This window comes from Xiphophorus hellerii, chromosome 22, assembly GCF_003331165.1.
Source record: "Xiphophorus hellerii strain 12219 chromosome 22, Xiphophorus_hellerii-4.1, whole genome shotgun sequence".
In the NCBI taxonomy this organism is placed as follows: domain Eukaryota; kingdom Metazoa; phylum Chordata; class Actinopteri; order Cyprinodontiformes; family Poeciliidae; genus Xiphophorus; species Xiphophorus hellerii.
In genome coordinates, this window is record NC_045693.1 from 16,391,263 (window position 1) to 16,417,582 (window position 26,320).

General features: G+C 40.7%; 1 protein-coding gene across 12 annotated transcripts in view; it reads left to right on the plus strand.

Moving 5' to 3' along the window:
- Positions 1-26,320, plus strand: part of pax2a (paired box 2a) — a 37,181-nt gene that overhangs the window by 4,809 nt on the left and 6,052 nt on the right. For 7 of the 12 annotated variants that reach the window (XM_032554091.1, XM_032554092.1, XM_032554094.1 and 4 more), the window contains 5 exons: positions 1,816-1,901; positions 2,014-2,133; positions 3,105-3,149; positions 13,984-14,159; positions 17,417-17,537. In XM_032554091.1, coding sequence (XP_032409982.1) covers positions 1,816-1,901; positions 2,014-2,133; positions 3,105-3,149; positions 13,984-14,159; positions 17,417-17,537 — 548 coding nt within the window. The remainder of the gene's footprint in view (positions 1-1,815; positions 1,902-2,013; positions 2,134-3,104; positions 3,150-13,983; positions 14,160-17,416; positions 17,538-26,320) is intronic. The other 5 variants (XM_032554096.1, XM_032554098.1, XM_032554100.1 and 2 more) reach the window with 1 other exon arrangement.

The window sequence follows — 26,320 nt, forward strand, 5'->3', positions numbered from 1 at the left end:
AAGAAAATTCTTAGAGGAGGAATTAAATGCATAAAGGAAAGGATATAGAAAAAAAAAACCCTGGTGGTGGTCTGTGTCATGAAGTGTCTGGTTTCTGCTGTGTTTGACTAAAGAGCTTTATTTTTAAACATATTATTTCTTCTATGATTTATAAAAGATTACATAAAGACAGGGTTACTCTTTGTTTTGTAGTCCAATGCCCCTTTGGAGAAAAGCACCAATAGGAGGCTTTCCATCAACATTGATCATCATAATTATATTTCTTTTGCTTGATATACTCTTTTTTTTTTTTTTTACACAAGAGCCAAACACCGAAGTCATTAACTCAACCACCCAGATTGCTTTTTCAATACGAACAACACACAACTCGAAACTAAGTCCTTGAATTTACGAGACTCCCTCAAGTCATGAGGTCAGATAACTGTTGTGGTGAGATGTTGGAAATTCAAATAAAATATTGATGTGGAGTTTTCTGGAGGTGGAGGAGGAGGAAGAGAAGGAGGAGGTTGCTTGCCTTTTGTTGCCCTGCCTGAAGGAGAGAGTGGTGGAGGACATAGAGAGATAATGTGGAGAATGAAAAGTCTTAGTTTAACCCTTTAGCTGATGGATTCCTGGTCACTTCGTGTGTGGGGTGTGCGTGTGTGTCAGTCACATCATCTGCACCCTTTAAAGTCTGTTCTTGACACATGTTTGCAGCCAGATGTAATTCCATGTGGGATTTATGTCGCTGTCTGTTAATCAATTATCTCATGTTCTCCTGACTGTCAAAAGATTACCATAGTCATGGTTTAATGCGATCATGTCTCAGAAGAGTTACAGCAGACTTTTCATCATGGCAGCATGATTTGGGGAAAGTTTTTCTCCTTTTTCTCGTCAGTTCAAATACATTTTCTGCTTGTTTCTTTCTAACTGGTTATTATTTCAAAGCACAGGAAAGGTTAAAACACGTTGGATGTGGTGTTGGAGCCATTCAGACCCTATTGCTAACCTGTCACATTTAATTTGTGGATCACAATTTGCATGTGCTGTTTGTCTCCCAGCATCTGTCGTCAACTTTTCTTTCTGGGAGTTCCAATCAATAAACTCTGAGCACACGGAACTCCTGAGTCCCGAGTTTAGCTTGTAAAAAGAAGAAAAAAAGTACGGCTCAGAGATACAGAAATGGAGGAGAAGATTGGAGAAAGAAAAATGAAGGAAAGCGAGGAGAAGTGGAGTCTGAGTCAGTCGTTATGAGGTACAGTAAAGCAGCGCTGGACAGAAAAGAGAGGAGAAATGAGAAAAGAGGATGGAGCTTTGAGAGATGGAGAGAGAGACAGAGAGAGAAGAAAAGAGAGTGTGTGGTGTGCAGGAGAGGGAGATTATTAGAGTTGGCCAGGTAGAGCCAGTGAAGCTGATCATTGAGGTGAATTGATGTGATTTCATGCTTTGTTTGCAAGATCATTCAGACCAAAGTGCAATGAAGACTTTCCCGCCACATCACATCTTACTTGTATGGGGGACTTTATCATATTTCTAACCTCAGAATCCAACTAGATTGAATCCACAATCTCCAGGGGCCAGCCCTTATTCAGCTGCACACAAGGAGCAGAGAGATTGGCCCTAAAGCCCAGAGATTGGCTATTTCTGACACGGACAGGCCCTCATGTGAGGATACAAGCAGGCCCACAAATGGCAAGAGCGCTTTGTACATGCACAGACATAAAGTGGACGTGATGCAGCGTGTTTAAGCGGCCGAGGCCGGGCCTGTTTGATGTGAAATCTCCGCACCGTGGAAACTAGCATTGATTGATCCATGTCTGTTGTTCACTTTATCAGGATTATCCGCACCAAAGTCCAGCAGCAATTCCACCCGTCCCCTGATGGATCCGTCACGCCGCTCTCCACACCCGGCCACACCATAGGTGAGCGAATGAATAAAGCAGATTAGAGGACAGTCAAATAAGACAATCGCTGTTGCTGAAACAACTCGGAAAACACACGAAACACACACACTAACACAGCTTTCTACAACAGTGCCCAGCACAGCCTCGCCTCCCGTGACCAGTGCCTCCAACAATCCCGTAGGATCCTACTCCATCAACGGCATTCTGGGTATTCCCCGCTCCAACGGCGAGAAAAGGAAACGGGATGATGGTAAGAAAAAACACAAGATCCCCTTTTGTTTTTCATCCTTTTTAATTCATCTCATCTCTCTTCTCTTACTTTTTCCCCCCCTCTGTGTGAAGAAGATGACATTTATGACAGTTCTGCAGTCAAGAGAGTGCTTCTGTGTGTTGTCTCCAGTGACTTGTTATGTTGTTACATCAGGCAAACCTGAGTGTTCAAAAGAGCGCTGTGATCCAATCAGTTTCATTTTTACCATACAGATATATGGCAACAGAACAGCATCTCTATCTGATACCACTGACACTGCATATAGCTGTCATTACAACTCTAATCCCCCTTGGCGAGTCATCAGCATTGCTGCCTCTATCCCCATAAAGTCTCAAAAGGCAGGAAAAAAAATCTTCTCTGCAATCTTGATTTTATCAGTGAACTTCTAGTGGTTTAATATTTAGCACTACATAAAAACTTTAAGGGCATTTTTTTTTATTTTTCTGATTTAAAAAAAAGACAAATAAAACGTGTATTTTACAGCTAAGAAAAGCTGAGAATTGGCAAGAAAGCAGATGTAGATACACTCAAAGATTATGTGGAAGGTTTTCCAGTCCAAGCCAGGATGGGTTTTTCTTTCCTCCTTCTTCATTCCTGGGCAGAGCAGGAGAATGGACACACAATGCCCGAGGGCTAATAGATTATCGGTTGTGCAAACAATTGGCTTTTTTTAATGCCTATGAATTAACATGTCCCTGGTGGAGGCCTGAACAGGTGTAGGAACAGACCGGTGGAGGCAGGGCAGGGGCTGTGTGCTTGCGTGTGTTTGTGCGTCTTGGTGTGTGCGTGTGTGTGTGTGTGGGGGGGGGGGGGGGGGGGGGGGGGGGTGCGTGTGTTTGTGTGGGCACATTATTGAGGTTGCTGGTTGGGATGATGTGGTTAAAAATGATCTCAGAGAGCACTGATGAAAACAGGCCACTTCCTTTCCTTTTATGTTTCTGTCTCTTTAGTTCTCTGGAGTGGCAACCACTTGGATGGAAGGAAAATAGGACATTGTAAGTTGAAGTTAGACAACCTTATTTTTTTTATTTTTATTTTTTTTGCTTTGCTCAATCAATCAAACCACACATCCTCTACTTTCACCTGCAGTGTATGTCTTTACTTATTCATGTTTTGCTCATAAAGTGTGGCAGGAAAATATGTATTTTTTTTTTCAAAAATAAGTTTAAAAATATTAAGGTAAAGTTATTGCGGAAAATAATATTTTTCATCTAAAGACAGACAATTCAATACTAATCTACTCTCTGGGGTTTTTAATAACATTTGATAGCTGAGGTTTTTATGTTTATAAAAAAGTAGAAAATTCTGTATATTCTCAACAATTGTTTAGATGTTAATCCTTAAATTAACATCTGTATTGTGTAGTTTCTATGTCTGGACATATTCTCACTTTTTTTAAATAGTGTTTTTTTATTAGTCAAAGTTCTCAACAATGGTAATTGAATTGCTTAAATTATATGCTAATGTATTAAGCTAAGCGCTAACATGTTTCAGCAAAATACAATTTAATAATTTAATAGTAGTAGATATTTTATAGTGGATGTTTTATAGTAATATCAACTAAAGAATTTTTTTTACTTTGTTACAACTTTATGCAGACAACAATGGTCTTTATTTTGTTTTGAAAAAAACATTAACGATGCATTTCGGTAGTTGTACCCTAAATTGTAACTGTTCTCTGTAGGTACATGAGAACTGCTTTAGTTTGCGGCCATATTCTAACTTAAGGTTAATTCTTTAATTAATACATCATTTTTTAAAGTTTTAAAATCATTGAGGTAATAACTCAGCTGCCAACTGAGCTTAGCGTGTAAATTAGTTGAATCATGTGTAAAAGTATTAAACTACAAGACAAAATGTCTCTGCATATTTTAAATCCTGATGGCGCTCTTTATAAGAAAGATTTGTACCGTCCTTGTTTGACTTGTGTCACAATGTCGTTGGCTAGTGCTTCTTGTGTGACTGAAGTCAGCAGTTGCCCTTTCAGGAAGAAAAAGGTCCCCATTACTGCAGGGCTGTAGAGATAATGTAGTGTGACACGCGTTATGTACACCTGGTCCCCCGTAAGATGAGCCTCAGGGACGCGGGTGCCATAAGAGCTATTAATCTGTCCTTGTCATGTGTTATTGCAAATTAAAAGTAGCATGTTACACTGGACAGCTCACGCAAGAGAAGGAAAAAAAATTGTTTTGTGAGGGAAGTAGGGATAAGGTAGGTCCTGGCAGACTCGATAATAATGGAGCAGGGATTAGTTCTAGGATTTGTGGATGGGTTTGACTCCCACCTTTTGCCTGGAAATGTGTTTGTGTGAGAGTTCATGGCTTCAGATGCTCTTCGCATCTACAACACAGTGACATTTAAAAAGAATTTGCAATTCTGCAGAGAAAAGCTATTAATTCACAAATTAACCCCCTCTACCCCCCTTACGCCCCAGTCCCCTCCCTCTATCTTGGATGTGCAAGCTATTGAAAAGACAAAAGAAATAGCCTTAAGGGGGAAAAGAGAGTCTCGGCCCTATCTATGGAGAGATTGGTTTGCATGTCTGCAAGCAGTGATACCAATTATGCCAGGGCTTGGAGTATGCGTCTCAATGCACATCTTCCTTTGCACCATCCCCTCCCTTCCACCATCATCGCCACCACCCAGCTCTGAATCTATCCATAGCCAGATTTATTTGTGTATCTCATTACGGGGAATGGAATGATGTTCCTGCCAAATGCATTAATAGTAAAGTAGAGGAAATTAGCCTGTTGTACAGCATGTTCTCCCTCAGTCATTTAAACCTATAGCTTGTAGTGGAAGCCAAGAAAAGTCAGAGAGGATTGGGTGACAACTGCTGAGTGTAAAAAAAAATAAAATAAAAGTTTCTCCCATTCAGTTACACTTTCAGGACTTAGTTTCCAGGCCATTTCCAGACTCAAAGTTTCATTGAATCTTTTCAAGGAAATGGATATAGTCAGAGCCGGCCTAGAGTATAAGCAAACTTTGAGATTTAACAAGGCCCCCACTGAACTTGGAACCCAAAGCAGACTTGAATTCAAAAAGGACAGATTTGTAACTGTATACATAGAATGGAAAAACTTCAAAACTGTAATGCTAATTATTCATTTAATATATTTTTTTCTATTTCTAAGTAAATCAGTGACAAAAAACAGATTTTTCTAGAAATGCACCAGTATTACACTCAGATTTTGTTGATCAGCTATGATCAGTAAACAACATAGCAAATACTGAAACATCAGATTTTTTACTAAAAAGAGCTCCCAGCACTTTCATCTGAAATTGAATTTAAAAAACAAAGACTCAGGCTTAGGACATATAATCTGATCATAAATCGGGATAGTCTTATAATTCCTATTTTTTGTTGTTGTTGTCAAATATGAAACAATTACATCTATCAAAGAATATGAAGCACATATTTCCTTTCTATGTTTTGTAGTATTTTTAAAAGTAAACCAAATTTGGTCAAAATTTCAATCTGCAAGTTTCAGGAATAAACAAAACTGGTACATCTCTATGTTTTTCCCCATGGCTAAAAAAAATTAATCTATCTCCCCTGACTCTTGAACACTTACAATGGGCTTCAAATTAAATTCTGATTAGTGACCCGTACAGCAACAGCGTAATGTAAATTTAGTGCTCTCCTGGTCGCCTGACCTCGACAATGTTTGCAGTCAGGTTGATGTGACCCAACGGCGCGCTTTCTTCTCATGGCTGGACGGAGCCCAGCGGAGCTCCTGGGAGGACAGGCAGCAGGGAGCTACAGTGATAAATTATATTGAGAAAGCAAAGGTCATAACTTGTGATTGTAGCGTGGGTGTGGGATGAGTGCAGAAGGGGAGCTGATGAGTGTGTGAGAGCTGAGAAAGAAATACAGCCTCTTCATTTACGACAAAAGAACGATCATGGTCAGCTACCTGAATCATATCAACATCGCTCAAAGCCTTGAGGGGGGAAAAAAAATGCAATTTAGATTTGTCCACATTTATGTTTGGCTTTTTCTGACATTTTTTTTGGAGTGAATCTTTTAACACATGTGACCCATTTGTGGAGTTTAAATCAGTTAGTGTACGGATTTGAACCTGGGCCTAAACTGGTTGACTAGTCAAGCCTCTCCATGACAATGAGTCAATAGAGGATCACTTTAAAAAATAAATGCATCCAGACTGAGACAGAAAAAATGGAATCATGAGCGCCATAATGGACGTGATGGGGGGTGCGCGAGCGCGTGTTTGAGAGTGTGTAAAAGAGGGAGAGAAAGAGAAAAGCGCAGGTTTGAGAGGGGACCACAGAGCGTAACATAGAGACAAGAAGCTGTTAGGGCCCTGACAGTAGACGAGGCACAAAAGAGGTCCACACTGCTTTCCTCCCCCTCCTCCTTTCTTCAACATTTCATTTCTTCTCCCATTGTCCCTTCTTCTTCATCTGTCCTTAAACGGCACGGCTGCTCTGGACCACATGTATCGCTGTAAACAACACACAATGAGATCAGTTTGAAAAATACAATATAATAAAGTGGGGACTCACTTGGTGGAGAGGAATCATGTCAGAGAAAAGTCAATTATGGGTAGCAATGCTGAGAATTAATGGAGCGACGCGTTGCTGCGCACAAGAAGGGGAGAAAAAGGCACGGAAAAAGTAGAGAATTCATTAATTGCATTCCAGAAATACACACCCATGCAGGATGGCAATGCTAAACGACAGGCTGGTACAGAGGAGGGAGATGAAAGCAAAAGAGGACAAAAACACAGAATCGGAGATGAAAAACGAGTCATATTACCGACCCAGGGGTGCAAAATTGGGCTTGTTAGCAAACCATTCTCACATTAATTCAATCTTGGATTAAGATTTCGGAAAAAACAAATCAACTGAAATCAAAAACATATTTCTGTACTTACAAGTGTGTTCTCTATTCCATTGGTAGCATTTACATTTTAGCAATGAAGACACTTGGACAAAATGATCCAGAAACCAAATTCAGCTTAAGGGATAGTTCAGGACCGTTTTCAATTAAAACTTTTTATAGTAACACATATGTTAACAAGAACAGATGATTAGATCCATGAAATAATAGTTATTCTGAAGACTTGAGTTCAGCTGAAATTACTTAAACAGTAAGCTTCAGATTTAATTGGATGAAAAAGACTTAGCAACAGTTCATTTTAGCCAGAAAGTATACAGTTAAAGTATTTACGGTTGAAACAGCTTTCAAAACCGCAGTTACCTTGCAGGCAGATATCAGCACAAAAAACGAATGTTGATTGAAAGTAATACTGAAGATATGACCAAGGAGCTAGCTTTTTTACTAGAAGTAGAAAAAAAAGAAAAGCAAAAGATGGAAATTTTAACTGTGTGTTTTCTTACTGGAGTTTTTGAAGTGAGGCTTTGCTAAAAGATTAGTCAGTTAATGTCTTACCTGCAGTAGGTAACTCTCTCTATGTCTGAATTTATTTAAAATCCAGATTAGTTGGTCGAGGAGGCTGAAGCTAATGGTTATTCCAAGAGGTGCCAATAAAAAAAGGGACTTTTTACACCTTAAAATAAGTCTAACGTGAAAAAAATGTCATTGTGGTTCATGCAAACACGGTTTTCAACAAATACTTTATTGTTTGAGAATTTTTCCTTTGACAGTGCTTAATTTAAAAAGACATATGTTCAAAGACAAATCAAAATAAAAAATAAGTACAATGTAACCCACATATGTACGAGGAAACTTTAAATCACTCTTATGTTTCAAATGGAGACCCCCTCCTGCCTTCAAATCCCATGTAAAAATCTGAGACTTTTTTTTCATTGGATTTGAAGGCAGGAGGACGAGCGCTATCAGTGATTCACCTCTGGGAAACAGATACTGAGATCAAAACATGTGAATTGTTCCTGGGTCTTATTAAAGAGAACAGTACGACAATGTTCTGCATGCTTCTGTTTATTGCAAACTCTCTGAGCCATCTTCAAAAGATAAAGTCTAAATAAAATGTTATCAACACCTCCTCAGTCCTTGCAGTGAGAGCAAATATCAAGTCAACATCGCTGTGCCTGCTGACTGTCAGTACATTGGTTGGTGGTGCTAAATCGAATTAATAAAGCTCTTAAACACGCCACAACATAACAGGATCTTAACAGCCATGGCAGTGTTGCTGCCTCTCTGCTTCCCTCCCCCCCCCAACCATCACCACCCCACCCAGCTCTCTCCTTTCCGCTTCAGAGGTTTCATAAATATAGCTAGCTTACAGGGAAGGAGTGTTCACCCTCTGGGTATACCGGTTTGTTTGTGCTTGCTCTCTCTTTTTTTTTTCTCCTTAGCTCAACAGCATTTTAAAAATCATCAACAAATGATCCACAATTTGTGATAGCATCATTTCACCTATCAGCGCAGGACCAATACGCGAAGGGCTGGCTCGCAGCCTCTGATCTGGGAAAACCCCGCATGTCATTGATTTATGGAGCGTGCCGGGCCGTGTGTAGGAATTCATTTGCCTTTCAAACAAGCCTCCTCCTCTAGTCTTCTCTGAGTTATCTTATCTCAGGAACAGGAGAGATGAAAGAAGGACATTTAGTACCACTGTGCTACACCAAGTCTGTTTTGTACTTGCAACTGTAATTATATGAGCGTGTGTGCTTAAGTTTTCTTGTGATGCCTTTTTTACTTGTTGGTGCATCATCCACGCCACCTTAAAACAAATCTTCATGAATGTCTTGACATTCTTATCAACAAACAAGTTGACACAAAGGTCAGAAAGCATCACTTTAAGCTGATCAAAGAAACCGTGTTCCGGATCTAAAACGTGTGAGCGTCACTGTGGGAGATTCTTGTTTTTATCTCCTCACACGGCGGTGTTAAAACAAAGGGATGCAGTCAGCTGGTGCTTTGGGAGTGATAAGAGAATACCTGCTGAGACACCCGAAGGGGTTGAAGAAACACTAGAAGAAAATGAAACAAACCAACCAATGAGACAGTCATACCCACACACACACCCCCAGACGCAGCCCGACAGGCAGACTTCACACTCCACTTGACACACTGACTGTCAAAAGATGGATCTGATTTATTTCACCTATCTCATAATATATGTAAAACAGAAATCTTTTATGACCAATTTTAGAAGCACTAAAGCTTGGATTTGAAAATAAAATGGCAAATCTGTACGTTACTTATATTTGCTTAAGTTTTAAATATCCATCCATCCATTTTCTTTACACCCTTGTCCTTAGTGGGGTTGGGAGGAGTGCTGGGTTAGCGAGACATGTTGGGCGAGAGGCGGGGTACACCCTGGACAGGTCACCAGTCCATCACAGGGCAACACAGAGACAGGATAAACAACCATGCACACACACACTCACACCCACCCCCCACACACCTAAGGAGAATTTAGAGAGACTAATTAACCTGACAGTCATATTTTTGGACTGTGGGAGGAAGCCAGAGTTCACGGAGAGAACCCACGCATGCACAGGGAGAACATGCAAACTCCATGCAGAAAGACCCCGGGCCGGGAATCGAACCCAGAACCTTCTTACTGCGCCACTGTGCAGCCAAGTTTTAAATAGTGTAAGAAAAAATAAGAGGTGGAATTAATGATTAGCTAACTCAAATAATGGTGTACGAGTCAAATAGTAGGTTCCTAAATTAACTTTTACAGATATTATATAGTGTTGCACACGTTTATATCACAGAGAGAGCACCAAAGTAAACCCCATCATGGAAAGTAGGGTCTTATTTGTTCACAGGTCGAAAGGCTTGAAGAAAATTGCTACTTACAGTATATACTGAATGATAAACATTGCCTATTGATTACGGTTGACTCATACCAGTAGATACAGAGTTAATATTTCACAATTTTTGAAGTGAACTTCCATTAAAAGACCTTTCCTGTAGAACTCTATTTGCATCTTGATTTAGTATGAATCCAGATAAGTTGGTTTTTATGACAAAAGCTAGGGATTTTCACTTCAACCACCCTAAGAAGCTGAAAAGGTAAAAATCTGTTATAGCTATTTATTCAGATACATATTTTGAATTTTAAACCAAAGGCACATGATATTTACAGATAAGCTAATGATTGCCTCGGTGGGAAGTGGAAGTAGGGGACAGTGGGATGCCATTGATTTTCTTTTGTGAAAAACATGTGGAGAAAAGTATGTAAATCTTTTCTGGACACAGCGTAAAAACAAAAAAAAAAGCAGTTTTGGGGAACGATAGATTATTGATTGTTTTCACTGCCTCACTATTAGATCAACAAACATTTGACGTGTCTTGGTTTCACAGGACGGTGATTAGTGGTGAGTAGTTTTAACATCTTCTTCTGTGTAACTAATCAACTAATTATCTGTAAATATCAGTCCAATAGATAATGAGGTTGAACGGTTGAAGATTCATAAGATAACATTTGTGAGTGTCTTCATTTTGTAAATTACTTGGTTTCGGATACGGTAGCGTATTGCTAGCTCAAGAGGTGCCAACACCTTGGACCTCTACTGTCTTAAAACAACTTTAGTTTCAAAAATGTTTTAGCAATTTATGCTACAGAGAAGCCAGTGATTATTTAAAAAGCAACAGAAGGTAAGAGCCTAAAAACCTCAAATTATCTGTCTAAGTGAAATGTGCAAAGAAAAGATACTGTAACGGCTCATTTCCACTGAGGGGTATGGCACAGGTTGATGCAGTCCAGCACGCTAGCTTATGGTACAACATATTGAGGAGAGCATTTCCACTAGCAGCTGGACTCTCACTGGGCAGGTGGGGTTAAACCCAAATTCTAACACACTAGTATGTCTCAGCCTTGTCATAATCAGTGATGTATTTCTTTCTCCCAATCTGTGTTGTGTATTGCCAGTAGCTCCACTCTAACCACACTGTACCATTGTCCTATGGACCTTTAACAGAACGGGGACCATGAATGGTGCAGTATGGGTCAGCTGAATAAACTGCTTTTACAATGGAAACAGACAAAACAGCCTACTTAACCGCACCGACCCGTGCCGTACCCGTCAGTGGAAACAAGGCAAAATGATATCCATAAATAAGTTCTTAGTAGAAAAAAGTAAGTCAGCGTAAAAATCAATAACTTCACTTGATCCAAAAAACTCAATATTTCTGTTTTTTTTTTTTTTTAAATGGATCAGAAATGGTATACATGTTTTGTCTTCAGCACTTATTGCACTCACGAAGGTCACTGATGGTACACCCCCACCTCCTTTTTCTCATTTAAAAAAATAAAAGGCTTTCCTGTCAATAATTTTGACACTTTAAAAATTCTAGAGTTTTACATTGGAGGTTGTTTAAGCCCATAGAAGGTTATTTTGGTCTTGATCCATCTTGGACTCTCTCTCTATTTCCATCTTATTTAAATGTATTCTAAGTAAAGAGCTATCTACTGCAGGTAAGGTATTAACTGCTAATGACCTTCTCAGAGAGCCTCACTTCAGAAATCCTGAACTACGTCATTACTCTCTCTGTTTCCCTCCATGCCAGAGACGACGGCTTAGTTTCATTTAGCAACACCACTGCGCCCCTTCTCCAAGAGCTGTTGGGAAATGGAGAAGAGCTAAAATATGTTGTTAATTCATGGTTGGAAAAACACGCATTGTGGGAAAAATGCTATTCCTCTATCAATGTTACCCAAGGATAAAGTCAAAGTACTGTATTTTAGCCGCAGCCCTCTGATCTACACTCCACTCATTCCCAATTGCCGTCCTCTATTCCATTCTCTCAATGGATCTATTTCTCGGAGCGAATCGGGTTCATCCTCTGGCCTCAGCCATTGAAAAAAGGTCAAGCAGCCGAGCAGAATGGCAATAACGCCCCTGAAATGGTACCATCAGTGGAACATGATTGATCAATTGAATTCCATAGCACAGAAAAATGTGGGATTAAGTAGAGTATTATACGCACAATGAGTTGAGGCATGATGTTCATTCCAAGTTCATTTCGCCTCCCTCCTCTGCGAGCGGATCAGGCAATCAATAGCGGCCTTGCATATCATATATCACCGCTGCCTCGCCCAGGAGAGAACATAATCTGCTGCAAATTTAGAATGACAGATTTGTACGGGAGCTGAAGCCCTCATCCGCTGTTGGTGGCGCAGTGTTAGAAGGAAAGGGAGGGTGGTGGGAGGCAGCCAGGAGAGTGCAGGTTCCTGGAATACTGGGCTGGAGGTTTTAGCTTAAGATTTTTTTTTTCTTCGTCTTCGTTCAGAGCTCAGGACATGATGAGTGAGTAGAGGGAGAAGTGCAGTAGTGGCGGCAGGCTCCCTGCCTGGGTTGATAAGGTCAGAGATCAGAGGAACCAGGAAAGCATAGGCTCATTTGTTTATATAGTATGTGACCAAGTGAGGAAATGCATACGCTTGCCCTCAACGCCCCATCCTCATTCGGTGCCTGAATGTTGCATCCTCGCTTAGTTCTGCTTTCCAAAAGACAGGCAATATGTGGGGGGATGGAAAGAGAGAAGAGGTGCGGGTAATATGTTCAGGAGGAAATAGTTCAGTTAAATAATGGCTCTCTATTTCCCAGTGGCAGAATGAGAGGCTCTGTATGTAATCGGCAGTCCTACTTTTCTCTCCTGAAACGCGCTCTCCCTTACAAGTATATATTTGCACTGAAGGTAATCCATCAATTACCACAGACCTATCAGATGATGACCGTGCTGATGGTGGGATTGGGGGGCACTCGGTGGGGGGGATGCAGTTTGAGCGGGCGTTTGTGTTTGGAGAGCAAGAGAAAGTAACAGAACAACAAAGAGGGAGATGACAGTTTTTCCAGCCACCCCTCTCAGCCTAGTGAAGCTAAGAAAATTTAGACCAATCTGAGTTTTGTAACTTTGCATTTTGCAGCTCTGACCTGCTCAAGTCTCTTTTAGCTGAATCAGATTTCTCTGTAAGAACTATGATATACAAAGATATAAAAGCAGCAATGAATATGTTTCTATAGCCCCCCTGTCAGTTGAGGTAACATCATCCCGCAGTGTTAGTCACAGTAAAACCCTGTTTTATAGTTAATAAAAAAAACATGAATACAGAGTTAATATCTTAATATGTTTTTACCATGTTTCATTGTAGAGTAGCAGGAGTAGCATATCTAACATCACAGAAACCTCAACCGCACATAAACTATGAGATTTACAAAAAAAACCATTCAAGCATTCCTCATCATCACTCATTCAGGTCTCAACTTGACCTGGAAAATATGTCCATTTTAAACAGCTGTTCTTGAATTGCTGTGCCTCCTCTGACTTTAGTTTAATCACCTTTATGTGGAGCACCATGTGGGGTAGAGCAGGTGCACCAAATGAAGTGAGTACCATCGTCATCACAGTTATTCCCCAGTTTGATTTCTACCCCTCGGCAAGACTTCCCATTCTCTCTCTGCCCTTCTTTCTGTCTCACTATTAATAAATAAAGGTAATTAGCCCCACAAAAAAATCACATACCTCAATGATACGTAAAATTATCTATTCAGAGTGTTACCCACCTCGCACCAATGATGTCTGAAGATAACCATCATCCCTCTCCACAGCAGTGGGTATACAAATGGAAGCCTTGATGGATAGCTAACCTGGATTCCCTAACTTAGTAACAGTGTTCACAGTGAAGAGTGTTGTTATCAGCAGGACATAGTGTGGAACATGGTGAACCCACCATGTTCCAATTAGTGAACATGGTGGGTTCACTAATTGGAAAAATGTTGGATTTTCAAGTTTCTGACTAATCTGTCCCCAGCTGATTTCTATATACCACTATAAAAGAAATGGTTTATTTAAAGTAATGCCATGTGAATAAACTGGTAATGTTTCTTGTTGGCCCACTTCCTCCCCCTCTTTTTTTCCTTTAGATGGCTCAGATGGCTCAGGCCCCGGCAGTGACTCTCAGGGCAGTGTGGAGAGTTTAAGGAAACATCTGCGAGCAGACGCCTTCACCCAGCAACAGCTGGAAGCCCTGGATCGCGTGTTCGAACGGCCTTCTTACCCTGATGTCTTCCCCACTTCAGAACACATCAAACCAGAGCAGGTTTGTCACTTTCTACAAAATGAATGTTTTCATTTTTGATTATTTGAGGATGGCATTTGAGCTGTCAAATAGGACAAAATACAAAGCAGGTTCCTTACTTTCCGATGCCTGATGTTCTCTTTGTTTACCAAATTGAAGAGAATGTCCAGGAAGACTGAAGATTAGAGGTGGACACAGACTGGTGTGAAAAAATATATTACATAGGTTATAAAATGTTTTTACAAATATTAAAAGCTTCCAGCTTTCATAAAACTTTAAGAAAGTTGGAGATGCCATAAACAATGCCAAAGTCATTATTGTATTTTCTCCTGTTCTACGTAACAGAGAGCAACAGAAAACTTCCTCTCCCCCACCTGTTGCTGTGATCCACCAGTCAGCTGCCTAAAAGGAAGCAGCCACACAATTACAATATTTTAAAAAAGACAAGTTTGTTTTATTGGAAATTCTTTTAAAACCAAAAGAACTAGTCCATCATAAGGAGTGAAACATGTCACTTCTATTATTACAGCTAAGACTGTTTTAAAGCTGCTGGCTTTACCAGAGAATATAGCCTGCCTAATTCTCCAGCTAAAATCAGCTAACTTTCTGTGCAATAAACACATAAAAACTGCAGATAAATTTTGCATATGCTTATTTTATGTTTTGCTGCCTTATCTCACTTTATTTCACTATCATTCAGGCTATAAAAGTTATTGTGGGCACAGTATGAATACCTATCACTTTAACATTTTAAATTTAAGCAATGAGCTCGTGTTACGCACTTGTTTTCAAACTGCAACCCCATTACACTAAAATTTTTTAAATTTTAAATGGAGCCTGTAAATTCCTCACAGGCTTGAACATTTCCAGAATGACTTCAACAGAATCTATAAATACATATGTTATAAAATTTTTAAATACGATTGTCATTCAGTCTTAAATCTCTGGAGAATATCTGACAAAGACTTGAATTGTTTTCATAAATGCTTGAATAACGGCAGCTGGGACTTTAAACTGGGAGAGATGGTCTGGATATCCACCACCGGTTATTCAGAAAAGGCTTAAACATTGGGTCATAGTCATCACACTGTGGCCAATTGGCTCCCAGATTCCATTGTAGCAAATTCATTCCAACAACTGGCCTAGCGCTGAGTTTTACATTTAATTAGGTTTTTACTCTACAGTCGTTCATCTTATTCTTTTTTTTTCCTCTACAAAAATCTGCAGATGTCAAAATTGACACTAAAACCTTTAAGAAGTACTTTTCTGAGGCTTTACCTGCTTTCAAGCCAAGTCATGTTATGTTAGCCACTTGTGATTTATCTGGTTTAAGTTTCTCCACATACACCAACACTTTCTGCTCCAAACCTATTCGTTTTTGGTCAAAATGTGTGGAAGCTATTTTTCTTTGTTGGTTGAAAAGTGACATTACCTTCTACTGCAAACTGGTAAACCGGTGCCTAAAAGTAGCCTTGAAACCTACAACCTATTACAGAGGATAAGCTTTATTTACATTCATTAGACTGTTAAACAACAAGCGACTATTAATTTTTCCATTGGAACTCTATCTGGGTGCCCACACAGCCTTAGCTGCGCCTTAATTGAGTTCATTTTCATCTCTGTGCGATCGTGGGGAATTACAGCGGCGATAAATCAGAGGGACAGCCCCTCAGCCTGCTTTACAGCCCCTAATGCAGCTAATTACCAAAGTGATTTCTACGGCAAGATCAATACCAAAACGAATTGGAAATGACTTGCAATCACAAAGAGTGGAGGAGAAGGTATTAAAAAGGCGAGAGGGGGGCTGAGGGAAGGGGGTGAAAAACGGCGTCAGAATGGTCCAGAAAAATCAGTTTTAATTTAATGTAATATTAATCAGCCTGTTTTCCACTCTCTCCGTGCACCTCCTTTTTCTGCCTGTTTCCAACACCCCCTCCTTTTCTTAAACTGGTGAAAAGGTGGGATATTAGGCTATTAGGGGCTTGTCTGGTGTCTGCGTCAGGGCATTAAAAAGCCATTTTGAAGAGGCCAGGCTGAATAGGCCTCATCCCTCCCACACTTCTGGCAGCCATGTGGTCAGGTCATTCAGGCCCCTCTGCGCTCGCCGCTCGCCCTCTGCCCAGCCCCTGCTCAGCCCCTACCCACATCCCATCTGCATGACAAAATGGCTCTTGTGCGGCTGAGGCCCAACGGGACAGAGAGGAACATCCAGCCTAGTGCCAGGGAACAGTTGTAAGCAGACAATTAGAGTTTATCTGGGATAGAGGCAGACAAGACTGGGGTCACCAGCTTGCTCCTCTGGGACCCCATGCGCCCCCACCCAGGCCCAAACCCAACCCTTTGAGACAAACGGATGCACACACACTCTCTGACACAAACACTCGCAGACTCTTATCCTTTCACAGAAGAACTGGGTCAGGAAATGTCATCTCATTAACAAACAGGATTCATTGCAACTGCAAACAGAGTCTTCACCAGAGATTAAGGGGTACAAAACAAGAGATTATATGATCACACCAAGGTGTCTATCACAGCACTGAGACATAATGAGATTTGCAAAATGCAAAAGATGGGTTTTGTGGCAGCTGAGATAAAATGCTTCCAATAGAAAGCAAATAAAAGGCATACAAAAAATCCTAAAACCTAAAATGAAAAATGTAAAATCCGCTTTTCATGTGTTTTTCCTGAAAGTAAGGCACAAAGGCAGAATTTGAGGTTGTACATCCCCCATATTTTTTTCCCTTTTTTTTAAAGAAAAGATAAAAAAAAAAAGAAAGAAAAAAAAAACACCACATGTCTCTCCTGTAACAAAGCCCTGAATGTCTCCTCCCTTGACTGGTCACAGGGATGACTGCAGTGGAGCACAAAGAGCCAGCTGACACCCCGTCCTTTCACTCCTCTTCCAATCCTTCTCTCATCCCTCTCTTCCTCTCTGCCATCTTCTCAGACAAGCCCTAATGCATGCATACATCATCACAGGTCTCGGTGAAGCAAGGGGAGCACGGGCAGGGCTGATGTTCATGGAATTTGCAGGAAATATCCTGTGCGAGAGAATCCAAGCTACACCAGGAGGTGTCACTCAATCATATTCTCTGTAACGTCACCCGAACTGGGATATCTGCTGCGAGTCTGGCATCTAGAATAAGCCTGTGTGCAGTGCATGAGCGATATTAATCAGATCGCGACCCGATCTGGTGGAATGTGAAATTAAATGAAGGCAGAGTGAGCTGCATGTCTTTGATTGCCACCTGCTCATGTGTGTGTTTGTTTGTCTGCAGGCGAATGAGTACTCCCTCCCGTCCCTGAATGCCAGCCTGGAAGATGTGAAGCCCAGCCTCTCCACCAGTGCCAGCTCCGACCTCGCTTCCAGTGTCTCGCAGAGCTACTCTGTTGTGACAGGTACAATCTGATTCATGCTGCACTGGGCCTTAAAAGAATGCGCGCAGGTGCAGCCGTGAAAGACACTTACACTGAGGTGGTCAGCTCAGTCAGTGAGAGGAACACAGCAGAACAATGTCTTCTGTGTGCTTTTAGCTCCCTAAAAACTCCTCCCTTGACTCCATTGACCAGTCTAACTTCCCAGAGTTCCTGCGTAAAAAGATATATAAGCATGGTATAAAAAAAAGCTCTGTGAAATTTAAAGAAGCATTGGCAGAATCCAAGATGCTGAACACAATGTTATTTTCCCCTTTTTGGAGGATTTTACTTTCACAGCCCAAATTTTGGAATAGAAAAAACATAGGATTTTTTATTTTTCCTTGTCTTGCAAAAAGTGTTTATTCTCTTTAAATCTGTGTGCATTTAGTCACATTAGGAAAAAATTTCCAAATATTTTATAAGGAATAAAACGTGGTTGACCAACACAAAATGTTGCATAGTTGTAAAACGAAAAGAATATGACACTTTAAAATGCAACAGAAAATGGGAAAGATTTGCCATGCATTTGTAGCCAACCCCTTTACTGTGATACTCCAAGCAAAAGTCATAAATGACCTGTGTGTAATTCAACCTGTGAGGGCATCAGCAGTTTGTTGGAAACAAATAGTGAACAAACAAAATCATGAAGACAAAGAATTTCACTGGAACGGTCAGGGTCAAAGTTGTGGAGAAGTTTAACTCCTTAACTGCCATGCAGAAAATGCTTACATGTTATCCAATGGGTCCATGAGGACACCGGTGTCGTCATGACCGTTAAGGGGAAACATGGCAAATGACCTGTACTTGTAAAGCCCATTATCTAGTCCAGAGGATCCCAAAGCTCTTTGCACTGTAGTCAGGCATTCACCCTTTCACACACATTTATACAGTGATGGTGGAGAGCTACATTGTAGCCACAGTTGCCCTGGGGTAGTTTGACAGAAGTGAGGCTGCCATCCAGTGGCGCCTCTGGGACCTCTGACCCCCACCAGCAGGCAAGTGTCTTACCCAAGGACTGAGACAGGCAGAACTGGCAATCCGCTGGTTCCAGGAAGATTTTGTACTACTGGCCCCACCAAAATCAAAATCAAATCAAATTTTATTTGTATAGCAAGGCATTTCAAAGTGCTTTACATCATATCAAACACAGAAACACAATGCAACATAGAATCAACAATCAAAACACGACATTAAGTCAGGTTCCATCAATAAATTTGTAATTGATTACGTTTCAAATACAATCCTAAACAGGTGGATTTTTAGTCGAGTTTGCATCCATAGAAGGTTTACCTGTTACACTCCTACTGTGTTATATGGAACAAAATACCTATTACTATTTTTATTCCCACTCACGCTCACAATCACACAGTTTAAAACGATGTAGACAGCATTTTAATGGGCTTCTGGTACAAGGCTCCGTACACCTCTTTCACGGAATTTCGAGCAGGGACTCCGCCGTCCCTCACGGATTTTTGTGCAATTCTATGGTACCTGTTAGTGTCTAGAATTTACAGGGTTTCCGTTACGCTCACCACCCTAAACAAGGCTTAGGTTATATAATAATACTCTAAACGTTGGACATATCAATATTACACAACAACGGGCCCATCAAGACATGGCCCTCCAACTTATCTGGCAGCTTATTAATGTAACACTTATGAGGCCAAGCTTTATAGTGAGAGTTGTGATAGGAATTTTGCTACTAATTGTTAGTACTGTAGTGACATCCACTGTTATTAAAAAAAAAACTACTAGATTTAAGGTGCCTCAGCAAGGCATAAAAGTCAGATATCAAGTTGTCATTTCTCCAGCTACCTGGGGTGTAAAGATATACCCAACAAATGGCCAAGAGCCCATTAGTAACCTAGGAGGAGCTGCCAGTATTTGCTTCTCAGATAGAAAACTTTGTCAACATGGAGAGACACTTTGCAAATATTTTTGAAAGTCGGAAATTATTTTCCTTTCTCTTGATACTTAGGCACTACTTTGTCTTGGTATATAACATAAAATTCCAACAAACAACTCTATGGTTGTAAAATGAAATTATGGAAGGTGTTTTGCAAGACACTGCAGATAATGTACAAATTACAAATTTATAATCCTTCAGACAAATTTTTCGATTCTACTTAGTGAAATATCTCTTTCAACACACTTTATAAAGCATGTTGTGTTCATCTTTGAGGCACAGAATGAGGTGATTCACTGCCTGAGCCCATTAGATCCTACAGGTCTTTCACAATTACTGCTTCTAGCCTCCTAACTGGCTGCTGTTTGCCCAGAATGGCTTGCTAACAGATTGACTGTGAGTGTTTCTCAGGACAGACAGCTGCTGTCCTCGCACTGCCATCAAAGACTATCATATCTCTTTGACTGACAGCAGCTAGAATAGGACTGTGGCTGGTTAGTTTGCTACAACCACAGAAGTAGAATGGCAAAAAGCAAAGATTTGTTTTTTTCCTTCAAATTGATGGCACGTTTTCACTTTTACCTTCCTCTGAGAGCCAGCAGGTATGTAGGTGCAGTGAATCAGGTATTTTTGTAGCATCTGTATTGCTGTATGACGTCTTTAGCTCTGCAGTCCAGGCTGATAGCCACCTGGATAATTGACATATTGTTTCATTGTGACGGTCAAAGCTCTCTCCCAGGAGAGGTTAAGTTTACTGAGGGCCACACTGACTCTAAATATGCTAGGGTTTTAATAAAAGTCCCACAGTGGTGCAGTGGGAATCAAAGTCAGCGTGTGTGTGGGGGGGGTGCGCGTGTGTGTAGGCGTGTACGTGTGTGAGCTGGTCAGGAAAGAGGACAGCATGATTGAAAAACTGCAGTCGCCCATCTCATATGATCCCTCTAGTCTGGCCCCCGTCTTGGGCATGGAGTGATGGGAAAAGAAAGACCCCCTTTTTACTCCTGAACATGTGGGAGGTAGCTTTGCCCGGGAAAGTTGGGCTTCAGGAGAAGAAAGGTGTGTTTTTGTCTTTTATGCAGGGCTCCTCCTATGAAAGCGGTCTCGCTCTGGGGAGCAAACTCATAGCAGGTGGCCTTCAAGTCCACCTGGGGGCCTGGGGCCTCCTAAAGCAATGTCTCCGAGGGAGAGAGGTTGCATTAAGAGAAGGCAAAACTTTTCAAGAAGTGCAATTTGACAGAACACATCAGTGCAGCCATTTAATTAAAAAAATGTATATGGGCGCTCTGAACACAAACAAAATTAAACTCACAAGTAATATCCAGTAAACTTTATCACTTCAATGACGCAAAGGAACACATGAAGCAGTGTGTAGGTTGTTAGTGCGCGATATTATTTTTTTTTTATGCCATTAGCAAACCCTGTAAATAGGAATGTATGCCAAGGCTGAGAAACTGCTAAATTACCTTCCTCACTTAGGCTGGAATCCAATTATCAATAAATTATGCTCTCATACTGGATGCAGCTATGAGATTATATTCATTCCTTAAATGTTTTCTGCTTCCAATTAAAATGCATACCGTTATTGATCTTGTTGATTTTTATGTCCTGGAATTTGCATAATCTATTAAAGATGAATGATTAATGAACTGCTTAGTTTTGCATTCCAGGGGCCCCCAAAGAGAAAGCAAAGTCGGCCATCTTTTGTGTCCTCTGTTTACCCTAACGGGTCAAATGATGCAGTTTATTTGGAGGAACGGTGGCAGCAATGTCACAGAGTTGGCGTGCACACCCCCACACACACAACCACACACACACACACAGAGAGAGATGGAATTTAGGAGGATTATTAAAAATATGCAATATATTAGTTAATGATGAAAAAACATTGCACTTTAGTAAATTAATCCAATTAATAAAATATTCAAATGCAGTGTCTTTTACATATGTGTAAAAGGCCTTATAATAAATAAATCTATTTTTGCATTATTCTAAGTAAAAATATATGGTGAATAGGTTTTACAAAGAGACACAATACTTGGCTGCCTTAATGCTTTGAACAAGGGCATCAGGACAACACTTAGTCTTCTACCATAACATTTCACAAAGCTGCATACAGATGGAGGGATCTTTTCTGATTCTCTTTGCACTATTTCTCTATTTTCTCCATATCTAGAGAATGAAGAAAAAAGTTTTTGGAATCATTTCTGTGCTAATTAACCTTCCTGTTTCCATTTATCATTGTGTTGAAAAACTCATTGTCCACCCTATTTTCATTTAACTAGTAAAATAAGCCACATTGTTATTATAAATCTTTTAGTACTGTGATAGTTGATATCGCAATGCGCTCTATCAAGGTTCCTTTGAAAAGGAGAACGACCCTCTCTGTCCACGTTTAAATGTGGTAGTGTTTTTCATAAGCCATTCAAGAGTTTAGTACATGGAACAAACGACATTTTAAGACACTTTTTTTCTGAGTTGACAGGAATAGAACTAGTGAGAGTTTAGTGAGCTGCAAGCTGGGTTAGATAATCATTCTCAGCAGAGCCTTCCAGGAGGCCGAGGTGTAAATGCGCACCCCTGTGAACTCCAGCAGATGTTAAAAATAAAGCTGGTGGTTTTATCTTTCTTTTTTTGTCTTTTTTTTTGCATCCACTTCACACCCACACCGGGTGACAAACAGTAAACCCAATCAGCTGAAAGAGCTGAGTGCTTTATTTTAGAGGACATTTCAGCTGCACACACACACACGAACGAATAGAGGCTCCTTTTTATGACTTGGCAGCACCAGCTTTTTTTTTGTGCTGAGTTGCAAACAATACGCAGCTACCTAACCTGCGGAGCCTGGTGTGTGGCCTGGTGACAAATGGTTCGTCGCTGCTCAGTTAACGGCTGCAGCCCCAAGCTTAGAAATTAATTCTTTCCCTTCCTCTCCTCCCTTAATACTCATGCTAACCTTTAAGCACACATTTGATAATGAATTATGTTAAAACTGTGGACTGTGAGGGCATTTGACTCTGCAAATGGTCTATGCTCAACTAAAAATGGATGCAACGTTCAACTTCTTGGTGTAAATAGTCATAAATCATCACATAAACAGTGAGCAAAAGCACATGTGTGAACTGCTGTTTGCTGAGTTCACACACTGGAAGTTTTACTCAAAGGGATGAAAACTTTTTGCTCTAGCAACCAATGTGCACCAAAGTTCCTCTATGTACATTTAAAACTAAGACGCTCACTTGAGAGTAGCCAGTTGTTGCTGTGTCTGAAAGCGTCTCTCCGAGGATTGGTACAGGTTTCCTAACAGTTTATTTCTATGGTTGATGGGGTCTGTAGATGTGGTATCAGTGGTCGAGCGGAGACAGATGTTGGAGAACTCTATACCATTCTCTCCTCTCGCAGAGATGTGTTTGCAGAGGGAAAAAGGTCCCCATGGACTCCAAGTTTATCTTCCATCTCCATCATCAGGCCCCGGGATTTGACAGCCTCCCTTTTTTTCCCCCCGGTGCTGCCTCGTCTCCAGGACAATAAGCAGCACCATGTCTGATTAGATTCAGAGTTCAGTGGTCTTGAACGCAGCATTTGTATCAGTTGTTGACGCTCCGTAACAACCGAATGTTTCACAACGGTTGCCCAGGTGCTCAGAAAACAGAGGCAAACTGTAGAAAACGCTGGAGGTCTCGAATGGAGTGCAAACAAATGCGTCCTGAACCACCAACAATCTGATGCAATACTTCACTAAACAGGCTGTCTGAAAGCTGCCTGTTCCACGTGATAATTTGCTAAGCAGCATTAAGATTCCTTGTAATTTCATCTCCCTTTTCTCATTTAAGTTCCAAGATACAATATTGTCATAACTTGGTTGTAAATTTGTTCCCCGTTGTAAGCAGTTATTACCATGCCTGCAATATTTTCTTTTAATATGAATCCTGATTAGGTGGCCCAACAGACTGATGCTAAAGTTTAGTCCAAGAGGAGGCCAAGAACAAAGCGCACTACTAACTTAACAACTGAAATCTTAGAAATGTCAGTGGTTCTGTAAATATATTTTTGTGAATATTCAAGCAGTTGTCAATTTTGCGTAGTTTTAGATGGAAGCCTGTGACTATATATAGGGAAAGTGATGATTTGGAGGCGGTGCATCATTAGTGGTCTTCCTGTAGGAAACATGTAGTTGAAACAAAATCTGTACAGCTTGTCAGCGAAGAGTGTAAGAAGCAAACATTAAAGCGGTCAGAGTGACTTTTTTTAATGCTATTTTCGCACTGCCTTACTTTTCTATCTGACCTTTTATGTTTTATAAAGGAAGTTCAGAGCAATCATGAATTTGGGACACAAACCTTGTGTAGTGATTTTATTGTATGTTTAGCTGAAGATGCTTTGTGCTACGATCAGCCTGCAGGGTAACAAGACTTTTGAAAGGTGTTGTAACTTTGAAGACTTATTGTGAGTGCATGGTGGGTATAAATTAACTGAAGAGCAAAGTTAAGCACCAGGTTGTTGCCATTATGTCTGAAAATTATACGTCCTACTTGGATTTGGCATGTGACAAAGTTTTGGTCTATCCAATTAAATCCTAAGATGACTCAACCTGATATCAAATAAGCCATTTTTAATGAGCGAATCTTAGGCTATAGTCATTCGTTGTCTGTTTTTTTTTTCTGTTCAAGTGAACATTTAGAGCTATGAAAGGGTTACGGAAAAGCTGCTACAAAGCACTCATCTGTGTTGCCGTATTCTCGTGCATTTGCTTTTGAGAGCTGACAGTGTTAAATCCCTCTTCAGCCCTTATCTTAATGAGGAATCGCAACACACAGTCCTGTTGTAAAACAACAATGATGGGGGAAGCAGCTAATGAGGCTATCATGGTGTCGGGAGGGGCGAAAGAGCCATCTCAGGCCCCTGCAAACAGAAGTAGGGCTCTGCTGCACGGCGTGGAGGGACCGAAGAGAGACAGAGCTCACATTGATTGCACAGGTTCAAGAGGCAGAGCCGGATGAAAACCGAAAGATGCCAGGACTCATCAGCTGAATTAGATCAACGCTTGATGTTTTGAGCTGCCTGCGAGCTGATTGTTTGCTTATTCTGCTGCGAGAGAGCAGCCGTGAGATTATGCTGTTTGTTTTCCCAAAACCATAGGGAAATTTTTTATGCGTTTGAGCTTGATTGATCAGGCACGATGTGTTCCTGCAACATTTCACTGGTGTATGTTTACACTCAGTTGGATGAATTACTTCGGGGTGCGTATAAGATTATTATCATAAGCTATGTAAATGAACAAATCAGACACTAAATGCTGCTTTTCTGTTCAGTATTCATGTAAGATTCCTCACTCCTGAAATATGTAAAGTCTTTTTAAATCTATTATAAGAAAATATACTCTTATTGTGTGTTTTTTCATACCTCCATCTCATCTTACATGTGTGACTGACTCAAATTTAAGTACAGAACGTGTGGCAATGTATGTCTGCATCCTATCAAGTTTTTTCTTTTTTTTTTCTTTTTTTTCCACCTGCCAGACTCTCACCCGTCATATCCGCCTTCCATGTGTGTAAAGCGGGAGCCCCATGAGGCATCCTTTGCCCCCTTCACCCCCTCCTCTGTTGGGGATTCTGCTCTAGCTGACATCTTACCCCACCAGTCCAGCCTCTCTGTAGATGCCTCCACTCCCAGCTACCTTCCCCATGCCCACGGTCCCTGCTACAGCCAGTATGCCAGCCAACCCTTTATAGCAGGTACAGCCTAACCCATGAGGCCCGATAGCCTAATAAAAACACGAAAAATGTCCAGCTGATTTACCTCTCTGTGTTCACTTTTGCCCGTTTAGCAATTCTTGGTTGTGCACCAAATTAAAACAGCCACCTTCCTATGCTGCTTTTTGGTTCTACTGTTGTGGATACAGGAGCTGAACTGACTGTTTGGCCCTCATTATCAGAAGCTAGGCTCTTCCCCTTTCAGCAAAGCTGCTCTCCAAATCTGACCTCCTGCTCATCTCTTGGGTTAACAATAGACCTTCTAGTCCATCCAGCCTCGTGACAGAGTCAAAGTCAGGAGGGTCAGGGGAGGTGCAAAAAGGGTGGAGGGCTGGCGATGACTGCAAAAGCATAGAAGCTGTTGCCTGGGACTGGCTTGGATCCCAGGCACCCTTACTTACCCAGACCTGGTGTTGTCACTGTTAATTAAAAGTCTGAATATGGAGCAGAGTGCAGAGATAGTTCTAGCTGGTACAATGTTCTTGCCAGTTTTAGCTGCTGAGCTTAAATAACTAATGTGATGTTGCAGTATATTATTTATAATACGAATGTTTTACACAAATTTACTCCAATAGAGTTGGAATAAGCTTCATGATTTTGCAGCTTTGCAGGAGCAAAGCAAAAGCCATGCGATCTTAAGGAGTTTCATTTATGCGTGTTGATTTGGATGAAGTTAAACTTTTAAGTCAAATAAAAAAATTGTCTAGATTTACAGTTTTGTTTGTTTTTTTTTAAGAATCGCAATATGTATGTTTGTGAATTCAAGTACCCGTTTACTAAAAACAAACGGGTTGGATATGTGAAGACAGATTTTTTGCGACTACAACTTTTGTGGGGAAATGACATTAAAATGCTGCAAGCCCCATTTCATTTATTTTACCAATAAATGTAATCTTGTTATCATCCGAGGTGTAGGCCAGGAAAGAGTGAAATCCTTTAAAAAGGGGGTTCAAAAGAAGACAGAGACTTAATAAATTAATGATAACATGTTGTAACTCATTTGATGTAATTTTCTCTCCTGTATTCATGGATAAAGATTTTATGAACATAACACTCTGAGGCTGAGGGTGACAATTTCCACTGCTTGGCCTTCATTTTGGTTGTGCCAC